Raw genomic sequence first — 14,122 nt, 5'->3', positions numbered from 1 at the left:
CGGGGCTGACATGAACAACTGCAGTGATTCACTTAACAAGTGTGAAAAGAAGGGTCGTAAAATGGAGCAAAATTCACTTAGCAACGGTCTTGCTTAGCAGTGGAAATTTTGGGCTCCATTGTGGTCGTAAATTGAGGACTGGTTGTACCTGAATCTTAATTCTGATCTCAAATCTTTTTGAAGGCAGAAGGTGTGCTGAGAAAGGCAGCATCTACAACTTGTTCATCTAACCGTTTAAAGGGATTCCTTCTGTTTTGTCTGTATTGAAATGATTTTTTTTTCTTTCCTCCTCCTTGAATAGATACAAACTAAGACCGTTTCTCAGTGTGTCGAATACTACTACAGCTGGAAAAAAATATTAAAATTTGACTGCAACCGAGCGCAGGTGGGAGAAAAGAGACCCAGGACTGAGCAGGATGAGACGGAATTGGATGAAGAAAAGGTAGAACAAGATTGAAAAGTTTGTTGGGAACGACAGCTGAGATTTAGGAGATGGATTTTTAAAAAGCCACATTTTTCCCCCCTTATACCGTATCCGCCATTTACTTTAGAAAATGCAGAATTCACGCAGCCAATTTTCAGAGTCGTGCAGGAGGAGATATCCCTAAACTGATTCTCTTTCCCTTTCGTCAGAAAGCTGTCGGAATAAATACTTGTTCTGTAAAAATTCGTGGTATTTTCCCGTATTTGTATTTTGCAATCTAGAAAGTGGTTCTTTCCACACCTTTGCAGCTTGTTGACTTTCAGGTTGAAGTTGTCTCAGCTCCTTTATGGCTTTGTGGGCTCCTCACAAACTGTTAAGAACGGACTGCCTCGTAAATCAGAAGCAACTGTACTGTTCCCATTTGAAGACTGCACCCTGGCAGTTTTCCAAAATTGCTGGCAAATTTATTTTTTTATCCTTAACATAAAAATGGGAGGCTTTCAGGAATCCAAGCCCCGTCCTAGAGCCATATTCCAAACATAAAGAAAATGGAAGGTGAATATACAGGAGTGGCCAAAATTGTGGAAACCTTTTGGGAAAAGTGTATTTTCTAAAGCTAGCTAATAACACCACTTCTTTTTTCAGGCTCAACTAAGGTCCATAAATTAAAGAGTACTGTACCTACTCGTGGCCGATGCGGTCTTCATTTCTGTTTTTCACATGGCTTTTTAGAGTTTATTGCATTGATCGACTGACTTAAGAGTTTGGGGCGATGTTGCTTTTAATTGGTTCTCTCTGAATGTTGCTCAAGTAGCTTTCATAATTGGAAAACGAGTGAATTGTCATTAAATCAACACGTGGATGTTCCATGACTTGCAGATTGTATGCAGCCCCAAGAAAAGGCATTGCCACCTGCCTGAACAGGAGAATAAGCCGAAATCAAGGAATTACAAAAAGGCAGCGCATAGTGCTTTCAGTCCAGCCAGCAGCCAGAAGGACGTTCTGGATACCCCCAGAAACACAGGCAGCCAGGGGGTCTTCCCGTGTAAAGAGTGTGCCAGGTAGTAACGGAAGTTTATTCATGCTCTTGATGTTTTGTGATTGTGTTTGGCTGTGATGCTTAATCTCCAAAAGAGTTCCCCACTTCCATGTTTTACATGTTGGGGGTCATTTGCTGTGGCATCCCAGTAAGTTTTGCCTTCATCTGATGGCCATTGGTCCATGAGCATCAGAAAAAGCTGGAGCAAAAGAGAGCCTGTTTCATTTTATATTTTATTTTATTTTATATTTACTTTTATTTTCATTCATTCATTCATTCATTCATTCATTCATTCATTCATTCATTCATTCGAGTGGTGCGGTGGGTTATCAGGAGGCTGTGAGTTCGATCCTAGATAGAGGCAGATATTTCTCTCTCTCTCTGGGCACGATGAGAATATATCTGCTGAATAACACTCCGCATTGGTGACAGGAAGGGCATCTGGCCAGTAAACACTCACTCAGCTCCATTCAGTTGCCCAGACTACATGGGATTATGGGGACTCTAAAAGAGGATGATTGATCATTCATTCATTCATTCATTCATTCATTCATTCATTCATTCATTCATTCATTCTATAGCCTCCTGCCTTTGTCAATGACTTCAGGCGGCTTATAATTTAAAAAAACCCATTTCATTTGAAATGCTAAAAACATTTTAAAACAATAAAGATATCCAAAATAAATATACAGAGCAGCCGAGACACTTGGCCAGTTAACAATTAGCAGGTTCAGCAGCCCAGACTCGAGAACACCGCCAGGTTTTTAGGGCCTTAAAAAAGGCTTAACAGGGCGGGAGCCGCTCTTAATTTCCGAAGGGAGGATGTTCCATAGGGCAGGGGCCACTGCAGAAAAGGCCCTTCTTCTCGTCCTCGATGTTCTGTGGCTGACGGGATCTGCGGCATGCCTGTTCCTCTCGATCTAGTTGGACGAGCAGAGGGTCTTGGGCAAAGGTGACCCCCTCAGGCACCACCGTCCCAAGCCATGCTTTAAAAGTAACCACCAGCGCCTTGAATTGCAACCCGAAACACACCGGTAACCAATGCAGCTCACACAGAAATGGTGTTACATAATGCCATGTATCTGGCACCATTTACTAGTGTTTGCTTACACTAAGTCAGGTGTCAGCAACCTGCGGCTCCGGAGCTGCATGCGGCTCTTTGGGCCCTCTTTGTGGCTCCTTGTCGGGTGATCCCACCACTGGCTGGCCCCGCCCCTCGCCCTCCCCTCCCAGTCACTCCTCGCCTGGCCTGAGAAGGCAAGGGTGACGGCAGGGGATGGGGAATCAGCCAGGGCAGAGACAGAGAGGGGGAGAGAGAGAGAGAGAAGAGAGGGAGGGGGAGAGAGATGTCAAAAGGATTTTGTGGTTCCTGGTGATTTTTAACAACCGGTTTTCTGGCCTAATGACCAGCTGGGTAGGCGTGGCTAGGGGGGGTGTCATGTGACTGGTGGAAGTGAGTGACATCGAGTTGGCCATGCCCACCCAGGTTTTGTGGCTCCCGGTGTTTTCTTTTCTGTGGGAAATGGGTCCAAGTGGCTCTTTAGAGTATTTAAGGCTGCACTAGCTGATAATGGCTTCTGTGTGTTTGTGTGTGAGAGAGGGGAAGGAGAGAGAAGGCGAGAAAGGAAGGGAGAGGCAGGGAGGGAAAGAGGGAAGGGGGGAAGAGAGGGAGGGAGGGAGAGAGAAGGAGGGAGGGAAAGGGAGGGAGAGAGAAGGAAGGAGAGAGAAAGGGAGAGAGGGAAGGAGGAAGGGAGAGAAGAAGGGAGAAAGAGAGGGAGGGAGGGAGAGAACTGTGCAACTGAAGAGTGCTTCTCTCTGGTCTACCTCTAGAGTGTTCGACAAGATAAAAAGTCGGAATGCCCACATGAAGCGCCATCGCCTACAAGAACAAATGGAACCAATGATAAAAATTAAGTGGCCCATAAAGCACTTGAAAAACGAACCAAAGAAGGAAGAAAAAAACTTGGACATGGATTTCCTCCAGTGGTAAACTGGGAAGGAGCCGTTTCGGGGTAAGAATGCTGTTAAAACTACCGGATTGGGGGTGGGTGGTGGGTATCAGGTTTCTTGTAAAAATTATGTTTCAACGCTCCCACAGTAAGTAGATAAAACGATTCCTAGTTTTGACATGCCTGGGTTTGAGTTAGCAAGGGGGAGAGGCCAGCTTAACATCTGCCAAGATCATTCGTCCCTCACTACAGGCCAGGAGTTGACATCCAGGATGGGCGCGGTGGTGCCCTTAAAAAAAGAACCCCAATCCTCCTTGAACCCTTCATTACAAGTAGCTAAATTCACCCTACGATTTGACACGATCATGTCCTCAGCTTCGGCGTTAAAACTCTAGGAAAAGCTGACAAAAGGGGAAGGCAGGGAATTCACTGTGACCAACATGCACAGTGGAGACTCGTAAAATTTACAAGAAATAAGGCAAAAGTTAAGATGGTCGAAGTACTGTTGATGCCAGCAAGTTCGTTGCATACATTTTAATACAGGAGGACTATCATCTCTGTTCCAATTTGTTGCAATAGAAACAAAAGATAATAACAGCCTCTTACCGATCAACTTAACGATGTCAGCTTTAACCATTTGTATTCAAGTATTTTGGGGGAGTTTCTGTGCCAGTACAGATTAAACTTTCTAAAAAAAAACCCCTCAATATTATATCGCACCGGACAATTCATATTCCATCCTACGTGACTTAACGAATTAAGACTGCATTAAATTTTAGATACAAAGACTTGGAAAGTATGTTTTATTAAGCGTGTGCGAGATCTCCTGATCAGGCTGTTTTAAGGATGGTTTCTGGAACTTAATCCTCCCATTTAGAAGGGTTTTATGGTGGTTCAGTACAAAACAGGCTGATCCTGAGGATTAACTTCCAGATTTGAAGGTATAACCTTAACAGGTAATTTAACAGTTGATTTAACGTACAAATCGCATCCTCTGCCTATCATATTTTGTTGCATATCTTGTTCAGTTCAAATGTTATGATACTCTAATTCTATCTTTCTCTCTCTCTCTCTCTCCCCCCTCCATCCCTCCCCAGCTGTGTCTTGTAGAGTTCTGTTAATATTACTATTTTTATTTTGAAGGAGGATAAAGTAGAACCGATCAGTGAGAAATTGACATTGTATTTCGAATCTTTTCTGTGACTGATATTGTACAACTGCTTTTTTGATTCACTCTATATAGCGCCGAAGTGACCTGTGTTCTTGTTATTTTGTATGCACTCAGTGTTGGTTATTAAATTGGGTTTTTGCAACCAAAACTGCAGCAGCTTTCTGGATTTATTCTTTGGTTAGCTAGCTCCGATCCAAATGACAATGCGGAAATCCAGAGAGAATGGGGGCTTGGTTGTTGTGTGTCGATCAGAATCCGTCGGCTGGTTTTTTGCACAAATAGTGCACAGAGGGTTTGGGAGGCCTGCAGAGTGCTCCTGGGGCCTGGGGAGGGCAAAAAAACTTTTTTTTCTTACTTACCTCTTCGAAATCTTGGTGCATCTTAATACACCGGTGTGTCTTATAGTCCGAAAAATACGGTAAGTCTTTCCCCATTGATAAGTGAGTGACCTGGTTGTTAAGTGAATCTGGCTTCCCCCATTGACTTGGCTTGCCAGAAGGTCGCAAAAGGGGATCACATGACGGCAACGGACGTAAGTATGAACCAGCTGCCAAGCAATCTGAATTTTGATCGCACAATCACGGGGATGCTTCAAAGCTTTGTAACTGTGAAAAACGGTCATAAGTCACTTTTTTCAGTGCCGTTGTTAACTTCATACGGTCCCTAAATGAACTGTTGTAAGTCGAGGACTACCTGTATTTTGCTAGGCTTCTTCGTGTACGTATTCAATATAATTCTACATCAACCTCAGCAGTGCCCAGTAACAACACTAGACAGATGAACTGAATTATTTTCTTTATTTTATCCACCGAATCTATTCACCTCACTGAATAGCCTCCGTGCTTATCTTGTTAACCTTGTTTCGGTTTATTGCACAACGATTTTGCATAAGTGACAAGCCCATATAGGAAAGAGGAAAGAAACTATGGAAGCCTAAATGAATTTGTTAATCCTGGTTAAGGAAACTTGGTTTACCCCTCCCGGTCAGATACAGTGGTACCTCGGCACTCATCATTAATTGTTTCTGGGAGGCACGATGAGTACCAAAAACAATAGCTACTAAACCATTTTTTCCCACAAGGAATAATGTAGTGAGTCCACAAGGCAGCCGACACCGACAAGTTCTAGCTTGTGGATTGACTACCAAACAAACGATGAGTTCCGGGATCAAAATTTTCACATCAAAATGTGTCAAGTACCAAATTCGATGCGTTTCAAAGCAGTTGAGTACCGAGGTTTCCACTGTACAATTTCCTCCTACGGACATTTATTCCCACTTCATCCATTGACGGAGGAAACAAGGATTACAAATCCATCTTCAATCAACGGACGAGTAAATTGGACACTTAAGACCACTCAGAACTTGACTCTTCATTCAGACTCCAATAAGTTATTGCTGTCTACCTCTCTTTCCATAGGGGTCTTGTCGTAGCTTGAGTTACACTCCTGAGAGCAGGACATACAAAAAAAAATAAAAATGGCTGCAGTTGTGTATTTTCAGAGCCATAAAACTCATTTAAAACACGTTTGCTCACTGCCGTCGTACACTTTCTTACATCGTGGCCAGCTTTTTGCATCCACATTTGCGATCGCCGTGGACGACCCCAGGGCACCCTGGAGATCCTGAAACTAGAATTAATAATCTACACTCACGGTAGACGACCAAGCAGTATTTCTTTCCACACTTTTACGATAGCGTGTGCGACGTGGGACTAATTGATAACGGCAGAGCTGTGAAAATGAGCTGAGGTATGACCGGAGGCGAACACAGTGGCAGCTACTTGCCAAATGGGCTTTCCTAAGCTTTGCATCTGGTTACTTGCTAAATAGGATTAAAATAGAATAAATAAGCAGCATGAGTTTTATCTCTATGAACCTTTTCAAAGCGAGAGGCCATTATTACGACTCGCAGTGTAGCCGACACGTGTCCTATTGATGGAAACGAAACCCAGGTTCCTCCAGGGCAAGTCGTATTTAAACACTTTGAAAAGCAGGCATATATTCCAGCATTTTATAGATTGTGGTTATTTTCAGGCACTAACCGTAATTGGTGGTTGTAGATCTTCACCTATGGGTTTGCTTTCCTCCTGCGCTCGTATAAAGCTACTCTTGCTTCTTAATTCAGTTAGGGCTGGGGTTTGAGCTGTTTACATCCTGCCGAGTCTATTGTCATCCTCCGTCTTCCCCAGCGTTGCCTTCTAGTTACATCTGGAAGGCCATCAAAACTAGCCCGGTTGCAATAAATTATAGAACGATTCTCTACAGTCGTCACACTTCATGACCGTCGCAGCATCCCCACGGGTCATGTGATCAAAATTCAGGCTGTCAACTCTGGCTGGGGCCATTTTGGAGGCTTCGGGGTTTGCCACAATGCGAAGATGGGTTGGGGGGGGGAAACATAGATGGGGAGGTTTGTAGCCAAAACAAAATAAGTTTCCTGTGGGAACCAAGGACATTCCAACAGGTGGGTGGAGAGAGGAGGAGCCAGTATCCAGGCAACCAGCCAGCACCTTGATTGGACAATGTGACGGATTGTTTGGGGAAAGGGGGAAACTTTCACCTTTTAATCGGGTGAAAACTGCGGGCAATTACAGTGTCGGTTTTAACCAATTTGTGCCAATATGATATCTCCAATAAAATTGTTCTTTGAGGAACATGCCTGCCTCGGACTTTTGTTTTCTATGGAGTTATTACTTGGAATCATGACACTGTTTTTATTGCAGTGTTTTGTTGCCTTATTAAAAGTATCTTGCCCTATAATGTAGTCATGTGAAATCAATTCAACTTGTCCTTATTACCTCTCTTTCCAAAATAGTGGAGGCATATATCTAGTTCTCCGATTTATGATTCCCCAGACCATCGGCCTTCCAAGAATACGCCTGAAATTTTTTAGAACAGCAACAGGAAGGTCCTTGCTCTACAATCTGTTTTTAAGTACAGGCAGTCCTCGAGTTACGACCACAACGGAGCCCAACATTTATGTCGCTAAGTGAAACATTGGTTAAGTGACTTTGTCCCGTTTTACCAACTTTTCTTGCCGTTGTTGTTAAGTGAATTGTGTTCGTTAAGTGAGCAACACGGTTGGTAAGTGAATCTGGATTCCCCACTGATTTTGTCGAGACGGTCGCAAAAGCGGATCAATGTGACCTCAGGACATTGCAACGGTCGTAAATATGAACCACTTGCCAAGCATCTGAACTTTGTTCGAGTGAACCATGGGAATGCTGCAACAGTCGTAAGTGTGAAAAACTGTCGTCACTTTTTTCAGTGCCATTGTAACTTTGAACAGTCACTAAATGAACTGTTGTAAGTCGAGGACTATCTATGTCTCATATTTTTTTTTTAAAAAAACAAAAGCTAATCTTACGGGACAATCTGCACTCTCGGGAAAGCTTAGGCAGTAGGCAAACTGGTTTTTACATTGAAGGATGAGCTCATACCCCACTCCAGTTTGACTAAAGTGACCTGAAAATCATGTTTTAATCCTTTTTTTAAAATTGACCATCCTCTTCCTCCCTTGGCTGCATCAGGATACGCTGATTTCTATGCTCTTCCCACGCCTGTTCTTCTTTATTTTTTTCAGTACTGGCTGTGCACAGACTTACTCGGGTTCTCGTTCCCGTTTCGCATCGATTCTAAAAAGTCAAAATTTTGGTGCAAGAAAAGAATTTGGTCCAGGTTTTCGGGGGCCAGCACGCCTCTCCGGTGCTCCAGCGCACTTTCGCTAGCGGCAAAGGCCTGATCTGGCGGTACAACTGTCGCCGGTATAGCCAAATATTGCCGGGCTAATCGGGCCACCGAGGGGAACCGGTGTTCGTTGCTCTTCCACCAATCCAAGGGGTTAGTGCTACGCTTGCAGAGAGGTTCCACGATGTAGTTCTCCAGCTGTTGATGGATCTCGGGCATGCTTTCCGTAGGGTCTTTTCCCAGAAGGATGTCATACATACTTTGAGATTGTCCACTTGAACCTCTGTCTTTATGAGCAGCCAGCTGGCTGGCTGTTTCGCTAACCTCTGCTTTGTAATCAGAATTGGGTACCCAGAACGGGTTGGTCGGCGGGGTCTGAGGATTGAAGAACTGGGACAACATGGCCTTGACCTTCTTGTGCAACTCCCTCCGTAGACTTGGGTTGAGGAACCTCATTTCCTTAAATCGAGGGTCTAGAAACGACGCGATCACCGCCGGGCTCTCCAGCAACTTCTTTTCCTCCAAAATACCCCAACGTTGGGTTAGCTCCCCTCTGATGTTGTTGACCACCGTTCTGATGATGCCGCTGGCTTCTTCGGACTGCTGACCGATGGCGGTGACGATACCATGGATGCAAGGCATCAGGGAGGAGATGGAGAAGTTCTGCTCTTCTCGCAAGAACGACGTGGCGATCTTCAGCGTCCTCATCACGGGCACCAGGTCCTGCAAGAGCTTCCACTGGTGATCGGCCAAATTCTGGACCACCGAAGGTCCCTTGGGATGTTCCTCCAAAACGGACATGATGGCCCACTTGAGGTCTAGCAGGCACTCGCACATCTCGATGGTGGTTATCCACCGAGCCCCGGTGTCCGTCACCAACTTCAGCTTGGTCTTGTTGATGGCTTCCAGTTTGCTGTTGAGGGAGCAAGTAGCCTTGGCATCTTGCTGGAAGTAACGGACGACGCTTCGAGCCGCGGTCAATGCTTCCTGCACCTGTTCCACCTTGAGGCCGGCCTCAACACAAAGGTGCAGCAGGTGAGCTGCGCAGCACAGGCTGGTCCAGCCGTAGACGCATTTCAGGTGGGACGAATTGGCCTCCAGATTCTGCAGGCTGTCGTGCATCATGCAGAAGACTGATTTGTTGGACAAGCCAAAGTCCGTGAGGACCGGGTACAGCCTATCTCCCAGGCTGCTCTCCTCTTTGTTCTCGTGCACCTGCTGGGTTTCTAGGATGCACCTTGCCCGCCGCCACTCTCCGTCGATAAAATTCGTCACAACTGTTAGGTACCTCTGGTTGGGGTGAGACAGCCAGAACTCGGCACAGATGACAATCGACTGAGCGGTCTGCAAGTAGTGTTCTAGGTGTTGCTTGACAACGTTGTATCGATGCCACAGCATGCTAGAGAGCTGCACAGGAGACGGGAGAACGAAGCTAGGTTCTAAGTAGCCAATGAGAAGGCCAAAACCTTTGTCTTTCACTACGGAGAGCGGATGCAAGTCCCGAAAGATCATCTCTAGCACCAGTTCCAGAATCACATCCGTCCTGGGTTCCGTGCAGGTCACCGTGTGGTAGGGATTGTTGTTCTCGGGGGTCAGTTGGCGAGCTCTTTTTATGGCGTTCTCCTGAGCCACGTAGTCGGGGTCCGGCACCTGGTCATCCTTCAGTTGCGAGAGAAGAGTGTCACGGATGCTGTGTTTGCGCACCAGGTGTTCCCTCATGGTGGTGGTGCTGTTGTGGAAGGACAGCTGCTTCTTGCAGACGTTGCATTCTACGTAAGCGTCTCCCAGCTTGGTGTAATAGTTCCACACTTTGGACTTCCGGCGGTCAACGTAGAGAGACGTGCTGGTCCCGTCGTGGCCATTGCCTTTCTCACGCCGCCTCCTGGCACAGGGGCCCAGATTGGCTGGCACTGCACAAGTATTGAAAACCATTGAAATCTCCTCTGTCAAAATGGAACAGGAGAGGACATAGTAACCCTTGGGCTTTGTGGTTAATCGCAGCATAGTTGAAAATGGGCCACATATCAAAGGACTGGGAAGGGAGAGCTGGGACGGGGGCACCATCGTCAAAAGACGGGGAACGCTTTCAGGAAAGTGTTATTGGGAGGCTACATGGACCTCATGACAGTTTTTATGTTAGGTGCATTCCCAGTTTTCATGATACAATCACTCTGTCCTTTACAAAGGATGTTGGTTTAATGGTTAAGGGGCTGGCCTAGAAATCAGTATTCTGCCTTAGGCATAAAAGCCAGCTGAATGACTTTGGGCCAATCACCAGGAGACAGGGAATTCTAGTCCCACCTTAGGCATGAAAGCTGGCTGGGTGACTTTGGGCCAATCACCAGGAGACTGTGAGTTCTAGTCCTGCCTTAGGCACAAAAGCCGGCTGGGTGACTTTGAACCAATCATCAGGAGATGGTGAGTTCTAGTCCTGCTTTAAACATGAAAGCTGACTGGGTGACTTTGGGCCAATCGCTCTGTCTCTTAGCCCAACTCATCTCATAGAATCATTGTGGGAAAAGTGGGAGGAGGAAAGAGTATTAGGTGTGTTTGCCACCTTAACTTACTTATAGTAAAGGCGGGGGGAAAAACCCCTAATCAATAACTAGAGAAATACATAAATAAACCTGCTTAAAGAGAGCCACCCAGAGTTGCTGCCCGGGGAATCCTGGGAGTTGAAGTCCACCTGTCTTAAAAGCGGTTAAGGTTGAAAAACACTGTTCTAAGCAGGGTGGATTTGATTTAAATCGAGTTGATTTAAATCACAATTTAAATCATGATTTAAATCACTAGTAAAAAGGCTTGATTTAAATCAACTCGATTTAAATCATAATTTTTAAAGAGCAACTGTCATCTCTGCTCCTCCTTTGACCCGCTGTTGACTCACCGATAGTCCCAGTGTTGCAGAATATACAGCCTCGTGCTACATAACTAAGCTCCATTTCATGCTGAATAAACTAAATTATTTATGTATCTTAAATAGAAAACTATCTTACGATAGATTTTTGCCCCAAAAGTTTTTTATTAAAATAAATTCAATAAAAATAAAAAAAATCCGATTTAAATAAAAAAAAATCCGATTTAAATAAAAAAAACCCCAATTTAAATTAAAAAAAATCTGATTTTTTTGATTTTTTTAAAAAAAATCATTGATTTTTATCCACCCTGGTTCTAAGTGCAGCGATTTCTGGAGAAATTCCCATACCTTGCACCGTCTGAGGATAGGATGGAGCAAGTAGAGGGAGGCTTTGAACTTCCAAGATCTCCTTGGGGGGAGGCTCCCCTTCGTTGTCCTCAAGCTTGACGCATTTCTGTAAGAAGTCGCTGACCCTTTTGGAGCTCACATCTTCCATTGCGGTCTTATCAAGAGAGGGAGAAACAGGGCAAAACAGAATCAGAAACAACATGTGAATCCGATCTTTATACGTTTTCATATAGAGCAGTGTTTTTTGGCACCGAATGCTGAAACACTTGTTTATTTCAGTTTGGGGCAAACCACTGGCATGTAATCCAGTGCTAGTATAAAAGGTTAAAATATAAAATAATAGAGGTTAGTCAATTACATTATATTGGTTTTTACACCCACATTTCATCCCGAAAAAAATCCTTGTTCTACTTAATGTTCTCACGTCGTTGACTACAACTCCCATCACCTAAAACAGCATAGCGTCCAGCTAAGGGAGAGGATCTGAAGAAGTCCTTGAAATTATAGTAAAGGACAATTCAGAAATCAGGTTTAATGGAGTGTTTCTCAGCCTTGGTAGCTTGGAAGATGCTTGGACTTCAACTCTCAGAATTCCCCAGCCAGCATTTTATTTATTAAGTCAGCAAAATCAGATATCCTTTTCGTATGTAGATTATTAATACAACCAAACTGTTTAGAAATTTCTTTGTCCTAGTACTCCAGATTTTTTGGTCTTTTTTTTAAAAAAGTCTATCTATTCAGCATTGCTGGCTTATAACGAATAGATATGTTTAATATGTGTAGTTAATTACACAATTTATTCCATCGCTTGTTTCTCGCGATCTCAGAATCGTACACGATTTATTCCATGCAAGCTCGCAGCCCCATATTGCTAGCGCAGCTTTCCCCATGGTTTTTTTTTTACTTTTTACATAAAAGAGATTCCAACCCCCATCATCCTGTAAAGCCATGCTGGTTGGAATGAATGGAAGTTGTAATCCAGCAGAACCGGAATGCGCCAGGGTAGGAAAAGCGACGATGCTATTATCCGTTGCACACTAGCCCCCGTTATTCCCTCTCCAAAAAATTCTGTATTGCTGCTGCAACCACCTAAGGAGGAAAAAAAAAATACGAATATCCTGTGTGCGCCAACAGCGTACCTGTTCGGGGCAGCAATTTAAAACGAGGATGCGAATTTGAATGTATTATTTTGTCTGTATGGATTTCTCCTATGACACCGGTTTCTCCGTATCAATTTCATCCGATAACCGAAGAGATGCTCCAAAACGCACCTCCTCAAATCCGGAGGGAGGCAAGGCGAATTAGGTTTTGATTCCCATTAGAGGCTCACCCCAATCTTGCTAGACATACACACTCACCGGATCTGTCCATCAGGAAAAGCCAAAAGGTTCCTTAGGGACAGGTGAATTTCCTGCTGGAATTCCGCTCTGCCCTTCCCACCATCCTTCCCGTTAAAACATCCCCAAAACGAGTCAAATGCCACTTTTGGGACCGTGTGAAAGGCAAGGCGAAAGTTTTCAAGGAGCCAAGGCAACCTACTTGGCACCTCAGATTCCTGCCATCCTTAACGCGGGAGATAACGGCTGTAAGCAGGGATACTCACTCCTTTGTTATGGTGAGCGGGAGGGCAGCCGCCAGTTCTTTGCGGTCTCACAGCTCCTGGTGCAGCAAAATGGGATTACAGGGCTAACCTTTCTTCGGGGGAAGTGATTCCTGTAGGGCTCCTCTAAAAAGTTCGCAGCAGGGCTAAAAGCGGATTGAGAGGGGTTCCTTCCCTGGGACAACCAGGCTAAAAAAACCCGTTTCTGCCTTTTTATTTTTTTTTTTGAAAGCTTGCCTTTCTCCTGCTTAGCTGGCAAGCCACAAAGGATGCCCTTATCTGCCGGAGTTGTTAGAAGCTCCCTTTCAGTGCTTGGAGTGCGATGGCTGCAAAGATTTATTTATTTATTTTGTTTGTTACCGTGTTGTTAGTGGTGTTAACATGTTTTCCCCTTCAGGTGTGTCCTCAGCATTTGGGATTTTTGCTACCTGGATGCTGGACTTCCCCTGGCAAAGACGGACTGACCTCAAGTCGCTTTCTGGGTTTCCCGCAGAGGAAGAATGCTGAGGACAAGAGCTAACAGATATGAAGAGCGAAAAGAACGGTTGCAGAGTTTGGGTTTGGCTAGTCTAGAGAAAAGAAGGATTAGGGTGACATTTGAGGGGTTGCCACAAACAGGAAGGGGGTCAACTTATTCTGCAAAGCACCCGAGGGCAGGACCAGAAACAATGGATGGAAACTAATCGAGGAGAGAAGCAACCTAGAACCAAGGAGAAACTTCCTAACCGTGAGGACAATTAACCAATTAATGGAACAGCTTGCTGTCAGAAGTTGTAGGTGCTCCATCACTGGAGTTTTTTAAGAAGAGACTGGACAGTCACTTGTCTGAAATGTTATAGGGCAGGTTGAGAAACACTGTTATAGGGTCTCCAGCTTGAACAGGGGTTGGACTAGACGACCTCCAAGGTCCCTTCCAGCTTTATTCTGATTGAGTGACAGTATAACAAGAGTTGGAAAGGACCTTGATAATTGAAAATGTCCTTGGATTCTCGAGGGGATTGAACAGTGTGCCTTCGCGGAGCAAAGTTTTGCAACAAGCGCGCATTG

The 14,122-nt window shown here is 44.8% G+C and overlaps 2 protein-coding genes across 2 annotated transcripts in view; one reads left to right on the top strand and one right to left on the bottom strand.

Annotated features, from left to right (window-relative positions):
- ZNF541 (zinc finger protein 541) overlaps positions 1–3,453 on the top strand; it is a 29,581-nt gene extending 26,128 nt beyond the window's left edge. Inside the window, exons 13-15 of the mRNA XM_070949817.1 lie at positions 302–442; positions 1,304–1,485; positions 3,294–3,453. Coding sequence (XP_070805918.1) covers positions 302–442; positions 1,304–1,485; positions 3,294–3,453 — 483 coding nt within the window. The remainder of the gene's footprint in view (positions 1–301; positions 443–1,303; positions 1,486–3,293) is intronic.
- A 4,502-nt stretch (positions 3,454–7,955) lies between these two features.
- LOC139321233 (E3 SUMO-protein ligase ZBED1-like) lies at positions 7,956–13,477 on the bottom strand. Its single transcript, XM_070949891.1, has 3 exons — positions 13,436–13,477; positions 11,476–11,629; positions 7,956–10,213 (listed from the first exon to the last, which is right to left on the bottom strand). The coding sequence occupies exons 2-3, from the start codon at positions 11,621–11,623 to the stop codon at positions 8,163–8,165; spliced, it is 2,199 nt and encodes a 732-aa protein (XP_070805992.1). The 5' UTR covers positions 11,624–11,629; positions 13,436–13,477; the 3' UTR covers positions 7,956–8,162.
- Between the last annotated feature and the right edge of the window lie 645 nt (positions 13,478–14,122).

Source organism: Pituophis catenifer, unplaced genomic scaffold, assembly GCF_029215685.1.
Source record: "Pituophis catenifer annectens isolate HBS135680 unplaced genomic scaffold, rPitCat1.0.hap2 SCAF_9, whole genome shotgun sequence".
Classification (NCBI taxonomy): domain Eukaryota; kingdom Metazoa; phylum Chordata; class Lepidosauria; order Squamata; family Colubridae; genus Pituophis; species Pituophis catenifer.
This window is presented reverse-complemented; position numbering and strand designations above follow the sequence as displayed.

Excerpts from the sequence above, each read along its gene's own strand:
- LOC139321233 (XM_070949891.1), bottom strand. The coding sequence starts at position 11,623 with ATGGAAGATGTGAGCTCCAAAAGGGTCAGCGACTTCTTACAGAAATGC. Across the intron at positions 10,214-11,475 it reads CTATCCTCAGACGGTGCAAG|AGGAGATTTCAATGGTTTTC; the intron begins GTATGGGAATTT and ends CCATTTTGACAG.